At 51.7% G+C, this 22,012-nt stretch overlaps 2 protein-coding genes across 4 annotated transcripts in view; one reads left to right on the top strand and one right to left on the bottom strand.

Annotated features, from left to right (window-relative positions):
* The first annotated feature begins 280 nt into the window (after positions 1 to 280).
* Positions 281 to 866, top strand: LOC101525671 (mitochondrial import receptor subunit TOM6 homolog). Its single transcript, XM_036492982.2, has one exon. It carries the CDS (start codon positions 298 to 300, stop codon positions 559 to 561), a length of 264 nt encoding a protein of 87 aa, XP_036348875.2. The 5' UTR covers positions 281 to 297; the 3' UTR covers positions 562 to 866.
* A 6,752-nt stretch (positions 867 to 7,618) lies between these two features.
* The window catches only part of AUTS2 (activator of transcription and developmental regulator AUTS2), an 89,202-nt gene continuing 74,808 nt past the window's right edge, over positions 7,619 to 22,012 (bottom strand). For all 3 annotated transcript variants that reach the window (XM_058680767.1, XM_058680766.1, XM_004587018.3), the window contains 6 exons: positions 21,633 to 21,704; positions 17,731 to 17,872; positions 14,678 to 14,755; positions 13,736 to 13,819; positions 11,961 to 12,183; positions 7,619 to 9,653 (listed from right to left, as the gene is read on the bottom strand). In XM_058680767.1, the coding sequence (XP_058536750.1) occupies positions 8,402 to 9,653; positions 11,961 to 12,183; positions 13,736 to 13,819; positions 14,678 to 14,755; positions 17,731 to 17,872; positions 21,633 to 21,704 (1,851 nt within the window). In that variant the 3' untranslated portion in view covers positions 7,619 to 8,401. The remainder of the gene's footprint in view (positions 9,654 to 11,960; positions 12,184 to 13,735; positions 13,820 to 14,677; positions 14,756 to 17,730; positions 17,873 to 21,632; positions 21,705 to 22,012) is intronic.

Raw genomic sequence — 22,012 nt, 5'->3', positions numbered from 1 at the left:
AGGTCTCCCCAACAAGGACACAGCCCCTGTTGGTACAAGCAAGAGTGGGAAAGACCTGGTTGTGGTTCTTAGGGGGTCTCTTCGACTAGACCACAGCACCTGCCAGTATAGGCAGGAGTCAGGGCTCGGGGGGTGAGTCAGGCCACTGCACTCTTCAACTGCACCAGGACCAGGTCTGGGGACTGGAATGGGTCAGGAGCTCTCCTTAGGACAGAACACCAAGTGATGCGCACACAGCCTAGAGTAGAGAATGGACTGCGCCAGGTGCTGTGCAGTGGCCCCGCTGCAGCGAATGCAATGCTGCAGGGCCAGGGCTGCGTGCCGGAGGGTGCTGCTATGGCTTCCAGCAGCGTGGCTGGGAAGCCTTTCGGGTCCACGAACGAGGCTCCCGAAATCCCCGACAACGTGGGAGACTGGCTTCAGGGCGTCTACTGCTGCGCTACCGACAGGAATGATTTCCGGAGGAACTTGATCCTCAACTTGGGACTTTTTGCTGCAGGCGTGTGGCTGGCCAGGAACTTGAGTGACATCGATCTCATGGCAGCCCAGCCAGGGGTGTAGCTGAGCAGACAAACGGAATTGCTGTGCTGTACTCGGACCTTCCAGAAACAGTCAGCCATCTGTGACACGCCCGGATGGCAGCTCAGGTTGGGTGCTGTGGGGAGCCCCCTCTTCCCCGTCTGCTCTTCCTTGAGTCCATTTGGTACTCTGCTCCCTGGTGGGCGGCGAGGCTGCAGCCAGAGTGTTGCCCCTGCTCTGTAATGCCCTGAACGTGGTCCCTGCGGTTTTGCACCACCTCGTCCTGAGGAGTGATGATGGTGTCTTAACCAATATATGAAATAAAGACTGCATACAAGAAAAAAAAAGATCAATTTACTTTAATTTGAAAGGCATATATACACAGAGATTCCATCTGTGGGTTCACTCCCCAAGTGGCCACAATGGTCGGAGCTGGCCTGATCTGAAGCCAGGAACCATGAACTTCTTTTGGGTGTCCCATGTGGGGCAGGAGATCAAGGCCTTGGGCCATCTTCCTCTGTGTCTATGGGCCATAAACAGAGCTGGATCAGAAACGGAACAGCCAGGATCTGAACTGGCACCCATATAGGATGCTGGCACCACTGGTAGAGGCTTAACCTACTATCTCAAAGCACTGGCCTCACTATCCATTCCTTATTTTTTTTTTCCATAAGAAGACACCTGAGGGGTCCTCAAGGTTTGTGGAAAACACCGACTACAGGGAAAAAAAAAAGCATGGATTTCATCAATTTTTTTGTACCAAAAATAACTGTACTTCTTGAAATTTTTAATTTAGATTGTGAGTGAATGAGAGAGGGAGGAAAGAAAGAGCCCTCATTCGTTGGTGTATTCCCCGCAAATGCCTGCAACAGCCAGGCCTGGGTTCGGCCAAAGCCAGGCTCCCGGGTCTCCCACATGGGTGGCAGGCACCCAGTGCCTGAGCCATCACCTGCTGCCCCTGAGGGTGCCACCTCTCAGGATGCTGGAATGCAGAGAGAAGGCAGCTGGGTCTCAGGCCCGAGCAGGCTAACATGGGATGCTGGCGTCCCACGGGGCAGCTCCATGCTGTACCGGCAACACGGCTTGTCCTAACCCTCCCTTCGTGCCCTTCTGCACACCTTTGGAAGGACCCTCTGACACACGTGAATTCCTTGTGCTCCTTGGTTTGTGGCATGCTCCCAGGCACCAGGATCCCGTATCAGTCATTCACCTGCTGGCTCCAGGCCATGTTTGGAACACAAGCCCATGGTACTACTCACCAGCGCGCTTCACTGGGAAGCCACTTCTACAGTTGCTGCTTCTGTGGCTTGTGAGCACAGCGCCACACTCAGGCAGCTGGCTCTGAGAGGGGAAACACCTGTGTTAACACGTGGGCTGCGGTGCCCATGTCCTACCTGGAATGTGCCTGGGTCCTAACCCTGCTTCCTGATCCCGGTTGCTTGTTAAGGCGCACTCCACGAGGCAGCAGAGGATGGTTCATGCAGCTGTGGATGCAGCAGAGGATGTGTTCCTGCATCTACCTGCGTGGGAGACCCTGAGCAAGCTCCTGGCTCCTGGCTTCGCTTCACCTCAGCTCCAGCCATTGCAGTGATTTGGGGAGTGAACCAGCAGATGGAAGATTGTCTCTCTTCTTTTTGTCTCTGTTTCTCTCTCTGGAACTCTGCCTGGGTCCAATAAAAATGAATCTTCTTTAAAAAGAAAAAAAAAAAAGGAGCCAGACAGGAGATACCAGTAGAATGTCAGCATTCATTGATTATGCAAACAGCATGGCTTCAGCAACTTCGCTGCAGAGGGTTTCCCGAGGGTTGCAGCCAGGGCTCTGTGCAGCTGCTGTTGCAAGAGCCAGCCTGTTGGGGTGGCCTCTCTGCACCGTGCCAAACAGTATAGGCCTGGCCCTGAGGCTCTGCGGATCCAACCATGGAGAAGAGCAGGAAACCTCTTACAGATCCGAGTGGGGGGAGGGTTGGCTGAGTTCTGTCGGGGTGTTTGAAGATGACATTGAACTTGATCTTGTAAGATACTAGCAACCTGACACCAGGGCCTTGGGAAAGGGGCACGAGACCAGGTGGACAGGTGCCAGGAAGCGTGGGGATGCCTCCCTGGAGCGCAGGTGGGAAAGGTCAGGGATGTTTCCACAGTAATTCAAGGAAAGGCATGGTGGTGCTGTGAGTTAAGCTTCCACATGCAATGCTGGAACTCGTATGGGAGTTCTGGTTCGAGTCCTGGTGGTTCCAGAGCCAACCCAACTTCCTGTGAACTGGCCTGCAAAGGGACTGGAAGATGGCCTGAGTACTTGGGCCTCTGCCACCCCTACTTGGAAGATCCAGATGGAGTTCTAGGCTTTTAGTCTCAGCCTGGGTCAGACCTGGCTGTGGTGATCATGTTGGGAGTGAACCAAAGGCTAGAACATTTCTCTTTGGCTTTCAACTAAATAAAGCCAATCTTAATCACAACAACAACAGCAACAACAATCCAAGGAGCAACAGATACAAAACCCAAACAGAAGTGACCCAACAAATGCAAGTTCCAGAGGAGGAGGCTGGCAGTGTCTGGGACAGGATCAGGGCATGGTGGCTGCCGGACCACGGCACTTTGAGATCTTCCAGCACCGGGTCCAGGGCCAAATGTCACCCGTGTGCAACAGAGCCCACTCTGAATGCAAGCAGAGAGAAGCATTGTGACAATACCTGTTGGCCTTCTCAGACCTTGTCCTAACCCTCCCTCGTGCCCTCCCCCCTTCCCAACACACACCAAATGAAAAGCTAGAAACACAGATGCTCCAGCCCACTTCCTTTAGCCTTGCCAAACATTCTAGCAAATCTTTAGCAAGAATCTTCATAGCATTCTAATTGGGACTGGGTTTGATTTTCCCAAAATCGTTTGCTTTTTTGGGGTCAGCGTGTGATTGATGGCATAGCATGTAAAATTGCCACTTGCAATGCTGACAGTCCCATATATGAGCACTGGTTTCAATCCTGGCTGCTCCACTTTGGGAAAGCATTGGGCGTGGGCCCTGCATCTAGCCTGGCCTAGTGCTGGCTGTTGCAGCCATCTGGCATGGGGGAGTAAGCCAATGGATGGGACATCTCCCTTTTTCTCTTTCTTCATCTCTGTAATTCTGCCTTTAAATAAACAAACTAAGTTTTTTCTTAAAAATTACTTTCCTTAGGCCCAGCACAATAGCCTAGTGGCTAAATCCTTGCCTTGCATGTGCCATGATCCCATATGGACAACAGTTCATACGTGCCTGCCCCACTTCCCATCCAGCTCCCTGCTTGTGGCCTGGGAAAGCAGTCGAGGACGGCCCAAAGCCTTGGGACCCTGCACTCGCATGGGAGACCTGGAAGAGGCTTCAAGCTCCTGACTTCGAAAGGGTTTAGCTCTGGCTATTGTGGTCACATGGGCCGTGAACCTACGAATGGAAGATCTTCGTCTCTCCTCTCTGTAAAATGTGCCTTTCCAATAAAAATAAATGATTTTTTTAAATTTACGTTCCTTTTGACACGGGCTGGTCTCTATTCAGCCAACAATCTGCAAAAGATCTAGGGCCGCACTTAAAGCAGTGCTTCTGTGTTGAGGCCTGCTTCCATTCAGATTCTCTCTCTCTTTAAAGATTTATTTTTCATGAAAAGGCAGATTTACAGAGAGGAGGACAGGCAGGGAGATAGGTCTTCCATCCACCGATTCATGGCCTCAATCGCCAGAGCTGAGCCAATGCTGTTCTCAATTTCATCCTCTACTGCTGTTCCAGGGAGCTGGATAAGAAGTGGAGCAGCCAGGACATGAATCAGCGCCCGTATGGGATCCCGGCACATGCAAGGTGAGGACTTTAACCACTAGGCTACTACACCGGGCCCAAGATAGCCTCATGTTACGCTTGCAGAAGTGAGTTCTACAGATTCTGTGCTCAGGGTCACGGAGGGCAAGCAGAGGCTGTACTCACACCCAACAGCCACTGTCCCAAGGGGCCCTTCCCAGGGGCATTTCCTCAGAAACTTCTAGCATCTCGGGTTGGACATACCCAACACCCAGCTTTGTGCCTGTGACAGTGCTGGGGGAGGACCGCGGAGCTGAGCTTTGGCAAAACAATTCTGTATTTGATCAACAGAACCCTTTTCTGCTGAAATTTAAAGCTTAAAGGAATTTCCAAAAATGCACAGAAAAAAGACATTCATGGCAGTTTCAACGACAATGCAGGAGGAAGCTTTTGTAAGGGCTAGTGTTGGGGCACAGCAGGTAGAGCTCCTGGCCATAGAGGCGCTCTGGTTCTACTGAGCTGCTCCATTTCCAAGCCAGCTCTCTGCTGACGCACCTGGGAAGGCAGTAGATGGTCCAGGTACTTGGATCTGCCCCCCAAGGGAGAGAACCAGGTGGAATTCCAGGCCATTGTGGCCAGGAGACGGAAGATGTCTTTTTGTTTCTCCCTTTCAGATAAGTAAACCATCCGTGGCCTTCTTTCGTTCAACCAGTTTAACGGCATTGAGATCTAATTCCTTTCTTATAATAGATACCAACATAAGGGCTGGAGCCTCCCATAACCGCACAGGAGACAGTACTGTGGAATTCAGCCTTGCCTCTTTCTGTCCCTCCAATCACCTCTTGCTCCCCCTCCCCCACCCTGAGCGTGGCAGAAAAAAGGATAAACAGCCAGGGCTGTTGCAGATACGCATCCCAAGTGGTAATTATTGCATCATTATATTCGCTATTTTCCTTGTCATGTACCATTAGGAGGTAACAAGATCATTGTCAGTCAAAGACTGCAAAGATAATGAGGGTGTCTATATGTTAGCAGGAAATCAAATCGGTGCTGGTTCCCCTCCACGCCGAGGCGCCGCCCGTCATTAGAAGGGAAATATGCAAAGGTGGAGATGAATAAAGCCCCGGAGATTAACCACTCCAGCTGATTTGAGGCTGCGATTCTGCTCTGTCCTGACATCGTAGATGGCGACGTGGAAATAGGTGTACAATGGGAGGCAGGGAGGGCTGGCAGAAAACAGCCGACAAGCTGCGGGAAGAAGAGCCCAAGGACCGCTGGATTTGGAAAAACAAGCATTTATCACGGTTTCCAATCTGCAACTTCTTCCTTGTTGTTTCCACCAGCCTGGAAATCAGGTATTAACGTATAAAGCAGAGCTGGGTGAAGCCAGCCTGTATTCAGACATCGTGGTTGTTCTGCCCATCATTAGCCTAACCTGCCGCTAGGACATGGTCCAGTGCCGTGCCCAAGGATTGGTGGAGCTGTAGGAGCTCTGAGACCTCCCCCGCCACGGACACAAACCTACCTGGCAGCCACCTGCATCCTGCCCTCCTCAGCCGCTGTCTGCAACGACATTATTGTAAACAAGCTCATCCAAAGAGTAGTTGTAGGTAGAAGCAAGAAAATGCAACAATCACCTTAAAAAATAAAACAAGCTGTTTCAAAGGAGGGGGAGAAGTTGGCAACGATGAGGGATACAAGGCAAGGCATGAACAGCAAACCTCCGGCAGGTCTGAACGTTTAACAGGCACCTGACATGCCCATAGGCAAAGAATCAAACGAGCCCACATGGTGGTCCCAGGTCCCGTGTGCGTGTCTGCTCGCTCAGCAATGCGCCATGACCGAGGCTCTTGACTCGAGTTTCGAAGGTTCGAGACATCAGGGGCACCTGCCAGCTTGGTCTGTCCTTCCCACAACTCTGACACCATGCTATTCTGCACCTATCAAAACAAAGACCAAGGCAAGAAGAAGGTCGAGGCCAACTGCTTCTAGAACCTAACTAGAGAGCCACTCCCTGGCTGGATCTCAAAGACAACTAGACTTGGCCAAGTGCGGCTTCTGGCCCGAGGCAAGGATGGCTATCTGACACAAACAAGCAGCTGGAAGCTTAGTTCACATTTTTTAATAACATGGCACAGTTTACATTACACAAGAAGGCTCCGCCGCTGAGAACATGCTGAAGATTCAGTTGTTTTACTTTTCTTTTTCACATAGGATCTAGAAAGGACTTTATTACATACGGGTCAACAGCGAAAAGATCTGTATAGAACAATCTCTTTACAATACTGAAAGCTACCACTACAGTTCCAGTGTACATATTCCTTGGAAATTTTTTTTTTTTTTTAGTTTGTTGTCTTAAAAAAACAAAACCCAAACCCAAAAAACAAAAACACTGCACAACATTTGGAGTTCACAAAATCCGAAGCTCACAACTAAACCTTCAGTTGACTACTAAAATAGATCTCCGCTTATTAGAAACAATGGGCTGTAGTTAACTTTTTTTTTCTTTTTCTTTTTTGCAAAAACAGGATAACAACGTCAGATAGCACTTTAATATACTAGAAGACCAAATGGAACTAATTTTATTTCATACATGTATGTTACAGTCCAGTAGACAAGATATATTGTATTTCTTTGCTAGTCAAGTCATATTCTCTCCAAATATGTAGACAAGAGGCTTAATGTATTATAAAAGTAGCATGAAGAGACATTAAGATTGATGCAAACTCAAAAACACACACGCACACACAAAACTTCTTTTCTGCCACCTTCCCGCCACTGTTCAATTCTCCATGGCTCCACGGGCTGGCCCCCAGGGTGGGGAGGACCGCCTGGCATTCCGCGAGTCACGGCGGGGAAACTCGTGGTGCCCTCACTCCGCCGGTGGTGCGGAGCCCAGCGCAAACACATCCGGTATCTGCGAACACGTGATGCTTTCTGTCAGGAAAGCTTCTCGTATCCCGAACGAGGAAGTGTGTATGGATGGGGGAAAGAAACAGGGTCTGGTTCCCACAGGAGGCGTGTGTGCGTGTGTGTGTGTGTGTGTGTGTGGTGCGTGTGTATGTGTGTGTGTGTGTGCGCACACGCGCCCTGATGTGCCAGTTTGGGGACACGATCACGGCAGACACCAGCACCCAGTGCCCTGATTCTGGCACCTGACCCACCAGTCCCCTCCTTTCCCCATCCCGGCGTCCCCCGCCCCCACGGCCCACATGCAGCAACTTCCCCAAGTTGCAGCTGTGGACCCATTTGCAAAAAAAAAAGATAGGATGTTTCTCTGTTTGAAAAACAACAAAAAACAGCAAAAAACCTAAAAAATACCCAAGCAAGGAAAAAAAAAAACCAAAAGTCGTCTCACGTAAGCGCTTGTTCAGGGAAAATATGACCTTAAGCGTGTTGTAGATGGGCTTGAAAAGGCTCCTTGACAGTTGGACGGGCTCCTGGGGAGAGCCCGGACATTCATTGCATAGTTGAAGGGATCAGCTGTCTAGCGATAGACGGGGGGGACGCGGCGGCTGCGTCCACCGGCCTCAAGTCTGCAAATAGCACATTTTAAAGAAGGATTCAGGTATATCTTACTTACTCTTTTATCTATTTACATTTGTACAAAGTAAAGCTTTCGTCTTACCCTTTTGCATATATGAACCAGTAGGTCATGAAGCACTCTGATTTTTTTTTTTTTTACATAACTATGTACACGGCCTTCCCTCCTCTGAAAAAGAGCTCCGCGTGACGGATGGCATGAGCTTTGCCATTCCCCTCCCCAATCGATCCTGAAATTGGTTGTGTGTTGTCATCTCCACTTTGGGTTCCAAAAAAAAAAAAAAAAAGAAAACCAAGAGTTTCATACCGGAAATAACAACAACGACGATAACAAAAGGGGAGAGTAAGAGACGTGAGAACATATGACTTAGCTAAAAGAGCTGCAAAAACTCTCAACGTATAATATACAAAAAAATCGTTTCAAAATCGGCACTGAGTCTGTACATGGTGGTTTTTTTTGTTTGTTTTTGTACAAGGGTGGGCGGGGCCGCGGCTCCAAGTCCTAGTCTGTGCCAGGGATGCGGGAGTTCAAGTGCGCGCGCTCTGCAGAGTCCCGCGTGGCTTCGCCCCGCCCCACCCCCTTTATCGCGCTTCGATGTCCTTGAGGGTGTGGGAAGGGGGTCTGTCGCGGATCTCGGCCGACAGGGGCGTAGTCCTCCGTGGGGACCCCGGGCGGCCCCCGAGCGTGGAGATGAGCGGCGGAGGCGCGCTCAGCGCCGCGGTGGGCGGCGTCTTGTTGAGCAGTCCGTTCTGGTGGCCCGCCGTGGGGCTGATGCGCGGGTAGTGCATGCTGGGCAGCCCCGGCGTGAGGAGGCCTGGATGGGGCAGGTGTCCGTCCAGCGAGGCGGGGTGCACCGAGTGCAGCCGCGTGTGCTCGTAGTCTTCGCGGAGCATGTGCAGGCGCTCTCGCTCGTCCAGGTGGCTGCCCCGCTCGTGTTCCCGCCGCGGGTCCACGGACAGCGGGTGGTGGTGGTGATGGTGGTGATGGTTATAATCGTGGGGTTCTCGGTCCCGGAAGGAGCGGTCGGCTTCGTAGAGCCGCGGGGCCGAGAGCCGGTGCAGCGGGTCGTTCCTCAGCAGGAAGTCCCTGCCCAGGGGGTCTCTCCGGTGGATGTCCAGTTCTCGGTAGGGATCCCTCAGGGGGTCCCGGATGGGATCCCAGTGGAAGGAAGGGTACGGGAAGCGCTCTCCCCCCGGGATGGGGCTGATGCCCATGAAGGGGGTCATCATGCGAGTCCTGTCCAGGCTGCTGATGCTGTTCATGGGGTGGATGCCCGCCACACCGACCGTCATGGGCATCGTGGCCAGGGGCCCTGGGTGCACACTGGCCGAAGAGCTAGGCGGGGGCGGCTCTGAGGACCGGTGGGTCTGCGGGGCCTCGGGCGCCAGGTCGTGGTCTTCCTTGCGCTCCTCCTTAACCTTAACCTCCGAGCCCTTCTTGGGGTTCTCGTAGGCCGGCTCGCTCTTGCGCGGCTCGGCCTCCCGGCTTGAGGTGCTGTTGGGCCTGGTGCTCTCCACCACCGGGGCCCGCACGTAGGGTGATGGCACCCGGGCCAGCTGCTTGGCCTCTTCGCCCACGGCGCGCCCCTCGTGGCCGTGCCCGTCCTTGTCGGGCAGGTGGCCCTCCTTGGCCTTGTGCTCGTCGGCGGCGGCCAGGTCCTTGCGGGATTCCGGGTGGTCTCTCTCCCTCTCTTTGGGTTTGTCTTTCTCGCGAGCCTCGGTGTTCAGGTGACCCCGGATGTGTTCGGCGGAGCTGCGGTTGTGTCCCAGGGCGTTCACCGGGAGGAGAGGTGCTGGTGAGGGGTGGCTGGAGTGTCTTTTCTCAACGCTTTCCCTGGGGAAGCAAGAGGGAATGCATTGTGAGATGGGCTTGTCAGCCTGGCAGGGTCGCCGATGAGATGGAGGTGAGGAGAGGCGAGGCTCGGTGGGGCGTGGCTCCCAGGGTTACCAGGGCGGCCAGCACACCCGGCGAGCCCGACCTCACTAACCTGGATTGCAAGGAAGCTTAATGGGGTAGGGGAGGGTGTGAAGTAGGAGGAATGGGGTGAGGGGTGCAGTCTTTTGGGGGCAGGGGAGGAATAATTCTAGCTTTCCTTTAAGAGCCAAGTGCTTTGCTCAAGATCTCAGGAGGAAGTTCTTCCAGAAAGTTCAGAGGGACCAGTGTGGTCAGGAAGTTAGCCATGTGGCAACAGAGCCCTCAGGATGAGCCAGTGCAGGGAGAGACGCCTTTGGAGCCGCAAAGCAGTGGTGGCTCTCCCTCCCAGCTTGGAGGGGAAGGGCCAGTAGCAGAAGGAAGAGACTAAGGTGCTACTTCGACAACGTCAAGAACAGAGACGCTAAATGAAAAGTTATGGTTTCTATCACAGCAGATGTTGAAAGCCATGCCTGGCTTTTTTTAGAACAAGCTATGAAATCTCTGAAGAGACCATGGCACTGAGGGCACTCTCTTCCTGCACACATGCAGGACATGGAGGAGCCTGCTGGGACACGGCTCAGGAGGCAGCTGTGGTCGGAAGCCAGGAAGGCACCTGTGCTCTAGGTGGGACCGGGAAGCCACAATCCAATGAGAGAGATGGAGGAAAAGCAGGTGTATAAAACACAGACTCTCACGGCACAAGTGCAGAACAACCTGCAAGAACTTCTGTGAATGGCAAAGTGTCACAAGAGTTCTGGAAAACTACTGGATGGAGGGGCTTAAGACAGGAAGGACACAACACGACTGACAAGAGGATGCACCTTGAAGATCAAGACACGGAATTGGCAGTGTCTTAGGAACAACCCCAAGACACACAGGGAAAGCACAGACCCGGAGGTGGTGATGGTTCAGAGATGGCAAGGGACCAGAGAGGAGCAGGACACCCCCAGCGCCCTCCCAGCCCTCCCGGTCTTCCCTCTCCCCTTTGTTCCTGTCAACCGCACAAGGTTTGAAAGAGGACACTTTCAAGAGATACAGAGTATACACAGTTCACACCAAGTTTCCTGGCTTCAAGCCCAGAAGCCACGGTGATTCCATCAAGAAAACCTTGGGATATCTGCATGCCACGTGGCATGTTTCACCCCTCCTCCACCATCTCTAAGAGCTCCTGGGGGGTGCCACCTGCCTATGGGGTGTAGGTCTGCCTCACCTTGGCAGCTCCCAGCCCTGAGCTGAGTGCACTCCTCCCGCTGTGAGCACTCCTCCGGCTGGCCAAGAGACTTTTGTCATCTTGCCTTGAAGGAAAATTTGTGTCTTCCTTTTGCATGGAAGAAACCAGCCCTTGCAAGCAATGAGTACCCACAGACCTGCCACGGCCAGAGCCTGCAAAGCTGAGTACTATTCAGTTGGTAGTACATGCTACACATATGTGTGTGTATATAAGAAAATTGTTATGAAGCGTGTCTTGCTTCTGCCCTGCTTAGCAGTTAGTTCAAAATGGAAACAGCCAGGAAAACGAAGACATTTTGTCCAGAAGGCTTAGGATTCTCCTCAGGAAAACCACCACAGGACATGTCCTCTTTAAGGTGACTTGTTTTTGCGGACACGGCTTACCAAGTAGAGATGGCCAGCAGTTAAGAAAGTCCACCACCCACGGGTGAAACAGCAGCCAAACCAGAACCTCTTGCCGTTTCTCTAAATCTAGGTTAGTACAATCGCATTTCGTCATCTGTGAGCCCCCGGGGTTTTGAGTTTGAACAAAATCTGAGAAAAAACATGAGGCGAGGCGGACATGACTTTCTCAAAGAAAACAAAAGGAAAGAGAGAGAGGAAAACCTATGGATGGTTGAATGGAACCGCACGGACTGGAAAGCAAACATGGCGCTGGGTCCTGCTGTGTGTGTCTGCGCCTGCGCTCCGGCTACCTGGCCGCTGGAGGAAGAGTCGTGTGGGGACAGCCTCCCGCTCACGGGGGCTCGGCAGGTGTGCGAGGGCGGGAATCCTGCATGGCACTGCCATCGCTGCCGTCGGGGGTGGGGGGTGGGCCGCGAGGGCTGCTGGCTGGCACGGGCACTGACTCAGAAGGAGCTGGCAGGGGCAAGGGGGGCCCAGGGGCGGCTGAAGGCCACGAGGCTGGGACGGGGAGGGTGAGTGGCCGGTTCCACGGCCCATGGCACAGAGCGGGCTCCCCCAGCGGGACTTGGAGAGCGGTTTCTTTGTGCGTACCTTTCTTTGTCATCTTTACTAAGAGACGAGTCCCGTTTATCTACATCTCTATCTCTGTCATGAGCTGCAGCGGACGCGCTGCGTTCCAGCTCCCCCGGCTTCAGCCAGGGCGGAGGGGTCGGGAACGACGGAGGCGCTCGGTGCAGCCGGTTCCAGGGCTCGTGAGGGTTGCTAAAGCTCTGCGCACTGGGGCCATCCTTGTGGCCGAACATTGAGTTGGGTGCTGAAATGGCGAAGTGGAGAACAAAAAGGTTTAAGAGAAATTATATAACCTGCTTATAGTGAAGGTACTTACCAAAAAACTTTTAACAGCATTCAGAGTTAAAATGAATACATATTATTGGGAGCTGGAAAAGGAAAGGAGATTAACAGATTCATTAGCGCAATGTGTGTCCTACGCTGCAGAGGTAGCTCACAGCTTTTTTTTTTTTTTTTGGTGTTGTTGCTACTGTTATCATTATTATTGAACCACAAGCAAAAGTGGGAGTGTTGGGGGTTGGGGGGAGGAGGCTTCAAAAACAACCCAACAGGTATGAGAGCTCCCCCGTCAGACATGTGGTATATGCACACGCTCCGATCATGCACAAAGGTGTGCCAGGGTGGTGCGACTCAGAGGGCAGCAAGTGTCAGCTCAGAGTGGACTTCAGGTTCCCCTGCTGCTGAGCCACCATGGCTCCTCCGAAACAGGTGCATGTAGACCACCAGACGGGGCCAGGACCTCAACAGACGCCCAAGGTCTGCACGTTGCATTTTAAGTAATGGCTCCACCATTTTTATGTCCTCGCAGATACCCAATGTGGCTGGACATTTATGCCTGGATCATGGCATGAGCTGTCAGGCCTGTGGGGTCATGCAAGGCCTACGGTATCATTGGTATGGTTCTGCTAAGGTAACTGCAGGTGGGCAGTTCAACTCAACACATCTATAGCCAAATTATTTTTTAAGTTGATAATTTTGCCTGGCTCACATATGATGTCAGATATATTCAAATGTCCCCTGGCAAGAAAAAAGGCTCCCCATTCCTACTCTAAGTGGACTTTTTCACTGGGGCAAATGACACACCTCCCAGGCCATAGAGGATGAAATGCCACCAGCCGATTTTTTTAAAAAAGAATTCTTTTTATTTATTTGAAAGGCAAGGAGATAGAGATTTTCCATTTGCTGGTTTATTCCCCAAACATCTATAACAGCCAGGGCTGGCTGGCCCCTCAAAGCATGGAGTCCAAGAATTCCACCCCAGTCCCTACTGTGTGTGGCAGGGACCCCCGGTCCTTGGGCCATTCTCTGCTGCCTCCCAGGGCCTGCATGAGCAGGAAACGACTTAGAGCAGGATTTGAACCCGGGTACTCTGACAGAGGGATGCAGGTCTCCCAAGCCAACGGCTTAGCTGTACCATAGGCTCCCCTACCCCAGCTCCCACCACCACCGACGGGCTCCCAACTCCTGATCACTTTTCAGTCTGATCGTTTTCCTTTTGGTAACAGGTATGCTGTCAATGGCCTTTGTTTCTAATGGACAGCTGCTGTGGGTATTTCGGATGATAGAGACGGGTCATGGATGGATGTGAATGCCAGGGAGCTTCTGCCCTGAGCAGCTACACTGCCACTCTCATAGCGGTTTGGCTTGCTGAAGGTTAACCCCACTGCTTAGAGCTGCTTCTGCAAGTATTACCCAATGGGCAGAGTTTTCTGGGACCCAGAAAGGCCCTGAGCCACACACAGACCAGAGAAAATGAAGAATTCCATGGCAGATGTTAAAAAGTTAGAGGTACTCACTAACTGAAGGGTTGCCAAGTCCCCCGAAGGCATTGCCGCCAACCGCCGCTAGGCCGGTGAACGTGGATGGCCGATTGAAAGGCTCTGCAGACAAGACAGGGAAGACGGACATGGTCATGGCCTCTATGGAGCCAAGTTCAGTGCTGGGGGCAAGGGGTAGTAAGAGTGGGTGCATGGCAGGTGTCAGCTACACATATCTAGACTCAGTCTGTGTCACTTCTACCAGATGATGTCAAGGTTTTCATTGCATGTGGGTGAAGGGACTGGCAGAGCGAGAGATTCAGGCAGGCTCTTTACCTAGGACACTGCACCTTGCATCATGCCCCTCGGGCCCAGAGGGGACCTCTATTCGAACCAGGGTGTGCTCTGACACATCAGAAATGAGACAGTATCTTAAATGACACCTCTCAGTGGAGTCGCTTAACAATTTACTAAGCCCCTGATGAAATTCTCAAGGCATGCCCTGTGGCTGGGCATTATTACCCACACCTGCTTGTATACTTGCAAAAATATGGAGCACACAGAGACCTCAGAGAGCATGTACTTGAGCAGGTGGTGACAAACTGTTCAGGCAGTGTGAAGTTAACAGTGAGAGAAGGTACTATCTCTTCTGATCACGGTCTCATTGCTGTGTCTCCTAGAGCCGACGCTAGTCAATGGGGCCAGAGTTGACTGCCCTCTGCTGGACAGGACAGCAAGTACAGCTTCCCCTCCCAGCCCTACCTCCCACAGTCCGAGAGAACGTGGGGTGGGGGCTGCTGGGAGCCTGCAGAAGCACCGTATGCGTTGACATTTCTAGGAGCTTGTGGTCATGCCTATAAGTGGGAAGTGAGGTATGTGTGACTATGGCTAGGCTGGCAGGTGCAACCCGAGCGTGGCCAGGCAAGCAGGGGCTTGTCTAAAGGGTGCATGCCAGCTCCCCACCAGTGATGGGCAACTTACCTAGGTGTGCGGCAGGGTTGAGGAAGTTGCTATGATGAGGCGGTGGCCCAAAAGGGGTCCCGGTTGGATGTGCAGCACCTAAGAGAAATCGAACGCCCCCACATCAACCACAGCCAGACCAGGCCGTGACAACATCAGGCTTCTACCAACCAAAAGCCGATGTGGCTGCAACTTGCAGAAGGACCCCCTCCCACCAGCACCTTCACTCCGAGAGAGGATGGGAAAGGATGGGCTGGCTGAAGCCAGCCCAGGCTCCTGCAGGAGCTATGCCAGGTTCCAGAAGATGTTCCTGTGAAACAGCAGCAAATGAACCACCCCTCTCCCTTTCTGCCAGCTTGCCTAGCTACCACCTAGAAGGAGATTCAACAGTGGGAACTTGCTGGCCCACGGTGGAAGTGGGGAAGTTCCACAGCGGAGCAAGGTTTGAAGGGTTTGTGATGTAGAAGGGTTTGTGAAGCCAGGCTCTTCGCTGGGGCGTCAGGGTGTTCACACGCACATTGGTTTGCTAAGACAGCAACGTCTGGCCATGAGATGCATTCTTCTCTGGGCATCTCATCCCAGAACCTCATTCCAGAGCCTTGGCGCCAGGCACCATTTCCTCGCTGGCCCAGGAGCTGATGTCCTGAGCTACAGACTTGGGCTGTGCTTCCCTGGACCCTCGCACGACTGTGAGACACCCTGCTTATTACAAGCCTTGAAATCCACCCAGGACTCTCCATTCCCTGCGCCAGGAAAAGCTAGTTAACTGGAATGTTTTCCAAACCCAAAACTGTTAAGGTGGACTGACTTTAAGCAGTCTTTACTGCTTAAAGTGCCAGGGGATTTGGATCAAATTAGTCCTCTCCCTTCCTTAGGTTTCTGTCTTGTCCACCAGCGCCTCCCCTACTTCATAGAGAGCCTGTGACGTTGTTTCTTCACGATGCCTCCAATGCGTTTCTTAGAGGCTCAGAAAGGAAGGAAGGAAGGAGGGAGAGAGGGGAGGAGAGTGCATTTGAGAATTAGGGAAGGGCAGCATTTCTCAATGCTTTTGGGCATCCCATGGGCTCGTCAAAGCATGGAGGCGGCCCTCGGGGAAGCACGCACGGCTCCAGACGAAAGGTTTGCCAAGGTCACTGCTGAAGCCTCTCTGGTTTTTTTCGGGCGTCAGCACCCGCAGGCAGATGAAAGTGGCTACGGTTTACAAGCCTGCACAAGTTCTACATACCGGTCTGAACATCTGAACCAAATAACCATTTTGGGTAAAATCCAATATTGTTTAAGCTGGAAAAGATTACCTTCTGGAATAGAAGCCAAAACAGGGCCTGAATTAATGGATTTGCTAATCACTGTTGCATAGTCCCTTGCCTGTTCTCAAAGTTCCTATAAACAAGCGTAAAATTCCTGTAGGGAAACAAACTAAATACTGGGGGCTGGGGGTGGGGGAGCAGGGGTCACCCAGTGCTTGAGTTAGGACTGAGGTTCTTGGGCTGCAAGGTTTCTGTGGGTCTGGCCTGGCAGAGGACGCCACACAGGACTGGGGAAGTCACCGGCAGGGCAGCTCTGAACCCAAAGGTACCTGGGGGTGGGGTCGGGTGTCTAGCCCTGGACAGTGGCGTCTCTTCTAGCTGTGAAGGCACAAAAATGACATCCCTTCTCCATAGAGCAAATACACATCGGCACAGTCATTAGGCATCCCCAGCGCTTTGCCAGCGAAGTATGATGATGGCCACGGACTGTCCATGTAATACAAGCTAATTAATGCCTCCATGAAGACCAGAGCTTGGTCCCCAGGGATGCTGGTAGTTCCAGAATTACTGAAGCAAGGGGAAAAAAAAAGCCATTTCCTCCAATTGGCTCAGATGGAAGCCAGGGAGAAATCTCTCTATTTCTCTCCCCTGATTGTTCTCCATGTGGGCCGGTTGCAGGGCCTCGGTGCCATGGCAACGGGGCCTTTAGATGTGTCCCTAGACAGAAACCCAAGACCTCGGTGAATCCATCCCCCTTCCACGGTGCTTCCCCTGCTTTGGCAGCGAGGCCTGTTGCCGAGATGCTTTCTTGCAATGAGCATGTTTCCCTCTTCTTAAACGGAGGTGCCAGGGGCCCAGGAAGAACGAGGTTGGGATAAAAGCCCAGGGAAACAGTGGGCAGGTTGGATGTGCAACTTGTCCCCTGAGGATTACAGACAGGGAACCCCTGGCTGTGACCGGAAAAAGAAATCCTACTTAGCACAGAGGGTACCAAGGTCCAGAGTCTGTTCCTGGCATGAGCTCAATGCCATGTTTTCTTCCAAGGAGTTCCTAAGCAGAGCGGGGTGCTCGCGATGGTGCGCTGCCAGAACCCCCGGGGAGCAAGAAGATTGCCTGCTGCTCGTCTCCCACAGCCTTTGGTGTGTGCGTGCTTGGAGCAGAAAAGGGCTATTTTCTGACACACTGGTGCTCATTCCTGCCTTCTGTGTGCCCCAGAGGTTAAGCAAATCAAGAGACTTGGCTTACAGGTCAGAGGTCCAAGGAATAGAGTGCTGTTGTCTCATCCCCCACATCATTACAGCCAACTGGGCACCCAAGTTGAAGCTCTGTAATGGAGAACGCTAGGAGGCAGGTGGATGCCCCTTCTTAGCACAGCCCGCACTGCTGTTTCTTTGTCCTCAGCGCACCGCGGCACAGCATGATGCAACTTCAGGGTGCAAAATCAGAGTGCTCTGGGGGCGCCGGTGTCTGGACAGTCACAGCCCTAGATGGTTCCTGTTGCCTTCTGAGCTGTGCTGTAAGCTTTCTGATCTTTTTCAATAGCATCTGGCATGTTTGTGAATGACAGCAGTGTAACACAGGTTCAAATAGCGAACCAACCCAAGTTCCCTTATGGGAAAGATGACTTCCGCTTGCTTCCTTCCTATAAGAAGCTACAGCAGCGAAGAAAGACCCATGGCCTTCTCAGGCCTGGGACGCTGCCTCCAAGTTGGCATCGACTGTGCTAGTTAAGAGGGTGACTGAACAGTGTCCAACAGACCCCAACCATGACTTCCTTAGCCTCCTGGGAACTACACCATCACTGCCTGATCTCCCTTCTGAACTCACCGGCAGCAGAGAATAAAGTCGAAGGCCGAGCCAGGTCATGGGGATGGTGGATAGCTCCAAAGAGACTGGGGCCTGGAGGGCGGCTCAGGAACTCGGGTTTCAGTCCAAAGTCCAGTTTATGTGGGTCGGACTGCATCTGTTTCTGCGATGCCAAGGGGAATAAGAAAAGAGGAAGATGTCAAGGTGAAGAGCACAGACGAACAACCGGAGAGATTCAAGTTCATAAACATAGGAAAGCCTCCGCTCGTCAACCAGTGAACCCTCGAGCATTAATAAGCAGCATGGCCCAAGCCCAGTCAACAGTGCCCACCAGGGGGGCAGTGCCCATTTCTCACATGAGCAGTGGCAAATGGCAGAAACAGCATTTGATCTTTGGGGCTACAGAACATGAGCACTCTAACCGTATGCTGCTGACTCCCACGGCCGCTGATTCTGAAGCAGTATATTGTGTTGCTGTATAGACCCACTTCAGCCAGTTTCCAAAGGATAGTATTTTAAAAGCTCATTTTATTAGGAATTCTGCATGAATAATCTACTGTGTAAATTAATTGTTTAATGATTCTTTGCCGTACTCTAACGGATCATAGTACATTAGTAACGGAATGTTATGAAGAAATATTTGCATGCCTACAAGCTAATTTCAAATAATCCTTGTTATGTTATTTTCCGAAAACAAACAAAAATGAAGTGGGGTTATTAATTTAGCTAATAGGGGCCCTTTCTTTCTCTCTTAGCATTAACAATGGAAAGAAGAGGAGCGGGGGAGAGTTGGTCTAGCAAGAGTAACCTAATACAACCCCTTGCTGTGCACGAGCTCTCTCTTTGTTCTTGTTAGTTACTGATCTGTTGATTTAATGTGAAAGGTAACATATAAAAAGGAGGAGACTGAGAAAGATCTTTCAACCATTGGATCACATCCCAAATGGTCCTAACAGCCACAACTGGGCCAGAGTGAAGCTGGCAGGCTGGGACAAAATCCAGGACTCTTACGGAGGCAGCAGAGGCCCAAGACCTTGGGCCATCCTCCACCTCCTTCCTCAATGCATTAGCTGGAAGCTACACAAGAAGAGAAGCAGCTGGGACCTGAGCCGACACTCGACGACAGGGGATGCTGGTATTGCAAGGGGCAGCTCAACCCAGCACATCACAAATGCTCCGGTTTCCTCTGACTTGTAACCTTTCACTGCTCTCAAGCTATGGAACCTGGCTCCCCATCATCTCCTGGAATGGGCTTCCTCCTGGGGGGCTGGGGCCCTGGCACCCGAGGCTTTTGGCTGCCCTCCCCTTGCCTCTGCTCTCGCGCCCCTCCACTGCCCACAGCCCACTCAAGAGTCTCACTCTGTTCCAATCTCACGCTCATCAGAAGCCCCATCCTTGCTCCACCTCAAACTCCCTCACTCCCAAACTCTGTCCTGCTGTGACCCCCAGAGGAAGCCACCCCGAGGAAACATGCATACTGACCCAGGGACGATGAGAAGTTGGCCATATCCTTACTAAATGCTGAGGGTTAAAAACCCCACTCACTCAGCTCTCGTGTCCCAAGGGAAACCTAAGGTCAAGCATTTGGTATAGCCACTAAGGCAGCACTTGGGAAGCCCACAGCACATACCAAAGTGCCTGAGTTTGACTCTCAGCATCATTTCCAACCCCAGCTTCTCACCAGTGTGCACCCTAGTAGGGGCAGCAGAAGATGGCTCAAGTGCTTGAGCCCCTGCCAGTCACGTGGGAGACTGGATTAAGTTCCTGGCTGTTAAGCTTTTGCCTTGTCCAGCCCTGGCTGTTTTGGACATTGGAAGAGTGATGTGAGATTTCTGTCTCTTTCATATAAATGTTTTTAAAAAATTAAAGGAAAGCTTATACAAGTGCTTCAAGGTGGAAACTCTAACTCTTAGGAGAACACGACACTTTGATCACTTTTTTTTTTAAGATTTATTCTTTTTATTAGAAAGTCAGCTATACAGAGAGGAGGAGAGACAGAGAGGAAGATCTTCCGTCCATTGACTCATTCCCCAAGCAGCCGCAACGGACAGAGCTGCAACAATCTGAAGCCAGGAGCCTGGAGCATCTTTCAGTCTCCCATGTGGGTGCGGGGTCCCAAGGTTATCCTCGACTGCTTTCCCAGGCCACAAGCAGGGAGCTGGATGGGAAGTAGGGTCTCCGGGATTAGAACCAGCACCCATATGGGATTCTGGCACATGCAAGGCAAGGATTTTAGCTGCTAGGCTAGCATGCTAGGCCCTCTTTGATCACTTTTAATAGACACACTCAAATTATTACTCAGCAATTAAGTAGCTGTGACGACTCAGGCCTTCTGAGGCTGGGCCAGGAAGCAGGTAGGTAGGAGCCAGCAGGAGGCTTTCTTAACAATACTTGGGAAGTGACTAACAGAATGGGTAACTGAATGTTAGGGAGAAGAGAAGAGGTAATTTCTGTTCAGATCTATAGGGAATACCGTAATGAAAGTTCCACCATCCAGTAATAGTCAAACCTTCCAAACCAAGCTTCTAATTCACTGTAAATCTCTAAAATTGGGGCACCAAATTATTTAGTGCTAATATCGCATGGTACACAGCACAGTTCCATTAAGTGTAAGTTAGGCCCATGGAGCAGAATGGAACACGGGGATTACCTATGGTCTGTTGGAACAGAAAAGTGAACGGAGGAGCCTCGTGTTCAAGAGGTCTGACTGATGGAAGCTGAGGTGGCAAGGGGCGCTTTTGCAGACAACTTCCGTTGCTTCTCAGCCAAGGAGGCACAAGGGAAGTACATCTCGCCTAAGCATGGCACAAACCACATTAGCCAGAGCAGAAAACGAGCTGAACCAATTGCCATGCCACGAGCCGTTTGGCTCTTGCGAGCACACACATCTTCTCACTGAGCTCCATTTTAAGGCTGCTAATTAAGCCTGGCTTAACCATTAAGTCAGAGTGAGCAGAACTCACTGGTGCTATGTTAGTAGCATCAGCCAGTATTCGGGCTATCCAAGGAGGTGTTGCTTTTAACCAGGTTGTTTCTGGAAAAGCCATCCAATGCTTTACAAAGCACTTCCCTTCTGCTCTGTTTATCTCCCTTCTCTACTAGGACAGTGCCTAGAAGCTGTCAGGACTACCAGGTTTCTTCCTAAGGAAGTGGATTCATGGGATCTGCTGGAATGGCTCGGTTTTCAAGCCTCGTTATACAAACTACAGGCTCCAGGACCGGAAATTCTGGGATTGTCAGTTCCTCCCTTTGCTGCCTCTGCCACACACGTGTGCCAGGTCAGGTGACATGCGGCATGTCTTCATGGCTTTCCTGCTGCACCACCGGCGAGCTCTCAGAGTAGCGGATGTCTGATCAGAACGTGAGATACAAGCACTACCTGTGGACGGCTCGGGTGCTGGCTACAGATGGTTCTGACACAGACCGCATCCCAGACCCTGCTCCTGGCCACTGGGAGGCCTAATGAAAGGTTCCCTGCAAACTTGATAACTATTTCTAGAAGAGTCATTTGTAGTGATATGCATGACTTAATGGGAGTCGTGTAGCATCATCTTGTATGCAACATAAAATGTCTATTATTTTCCAAGGTCAGAAAATGAAAATAATGTACCAATTGATATTGACATATATACATATGACAACAATTCTTCACAGGTCTTCCCTAATACTCAATATTTTCCATATTCTAATTCTTAGCCACTACAAATAAGTTCCCCAAACCTGTATTTTAGGATCTAATTCACTGTTTAATCTTTTGGATCACAAAATAACGACGACAACAACAAAAACCCAAACAAAGCAAAAGACTCTTCAGGATCTGTGCTCTCCGCACCCTCTCCCATCATCAGACTCTCCAGAGCAGATCCACGTGCTCCCATGCCCCAGCGCCCCATTCCTTCCCCACCAGGAAGGTAGCCACTGACCTTGACTTTCTGTTGGTGGTGGTAAATCTGCCAGGCGATGTGAACATGCATGGCGCACCACTTCCCTGGTTTCTGGAATAAGAGAGAGCAACGTGGTTGGGGGCAGGGGGAAGACATTTCAGGGGAAAAAAAAATCACCTTTCATGTCCCCCAAGCTCTCAGCAGGTTCTGGCTCCGAAGGCTCCTTTCACTGAACAAGAGCACTTTATACCCTCCCAACGCCTCCGCTCAGCAGCTCTCCAAGCCCCGTCAGAAGGGATTCACAGTGGGCTCCCCACTCTTCCCACATGAGCTGGAGACCTTGGCTATGGCCCAGGAAACCAGAAAACCCTACTTGATCAGGTCCTCCCTGGTTACCAAGGACAAGATGGGAAAGGCCT

The sequence above is a fragment of the Ochotona princeps genome, chromosome 24 (genome assembly GCF_030435755.1).
Source record: "Ochotona princeps isolate mOchPri1 chromosome 24, mOchPri1.hap1, whole genome shotgun sequence".
Lineage (NCBI taxonomy): Eukaryota > Metazoa > Chordata > Mammalia > Lagomorpha > Ochotonidae > Ochotona > Ochotona princeps.
Note: the sequence above shows the minus strand (reverse complement) of the source record. Positions and strands in the feature narration are given on the sequence as shown.

Coding starts and splice junctions, on each gene's coding strand:
- LOC101525671 (XM_036492982.2), top strand. CDS start 298: ATGCTGCAGGGCCAGGGCTGCGTGCCGGAGGGTGCTGCTATGGCTTCC.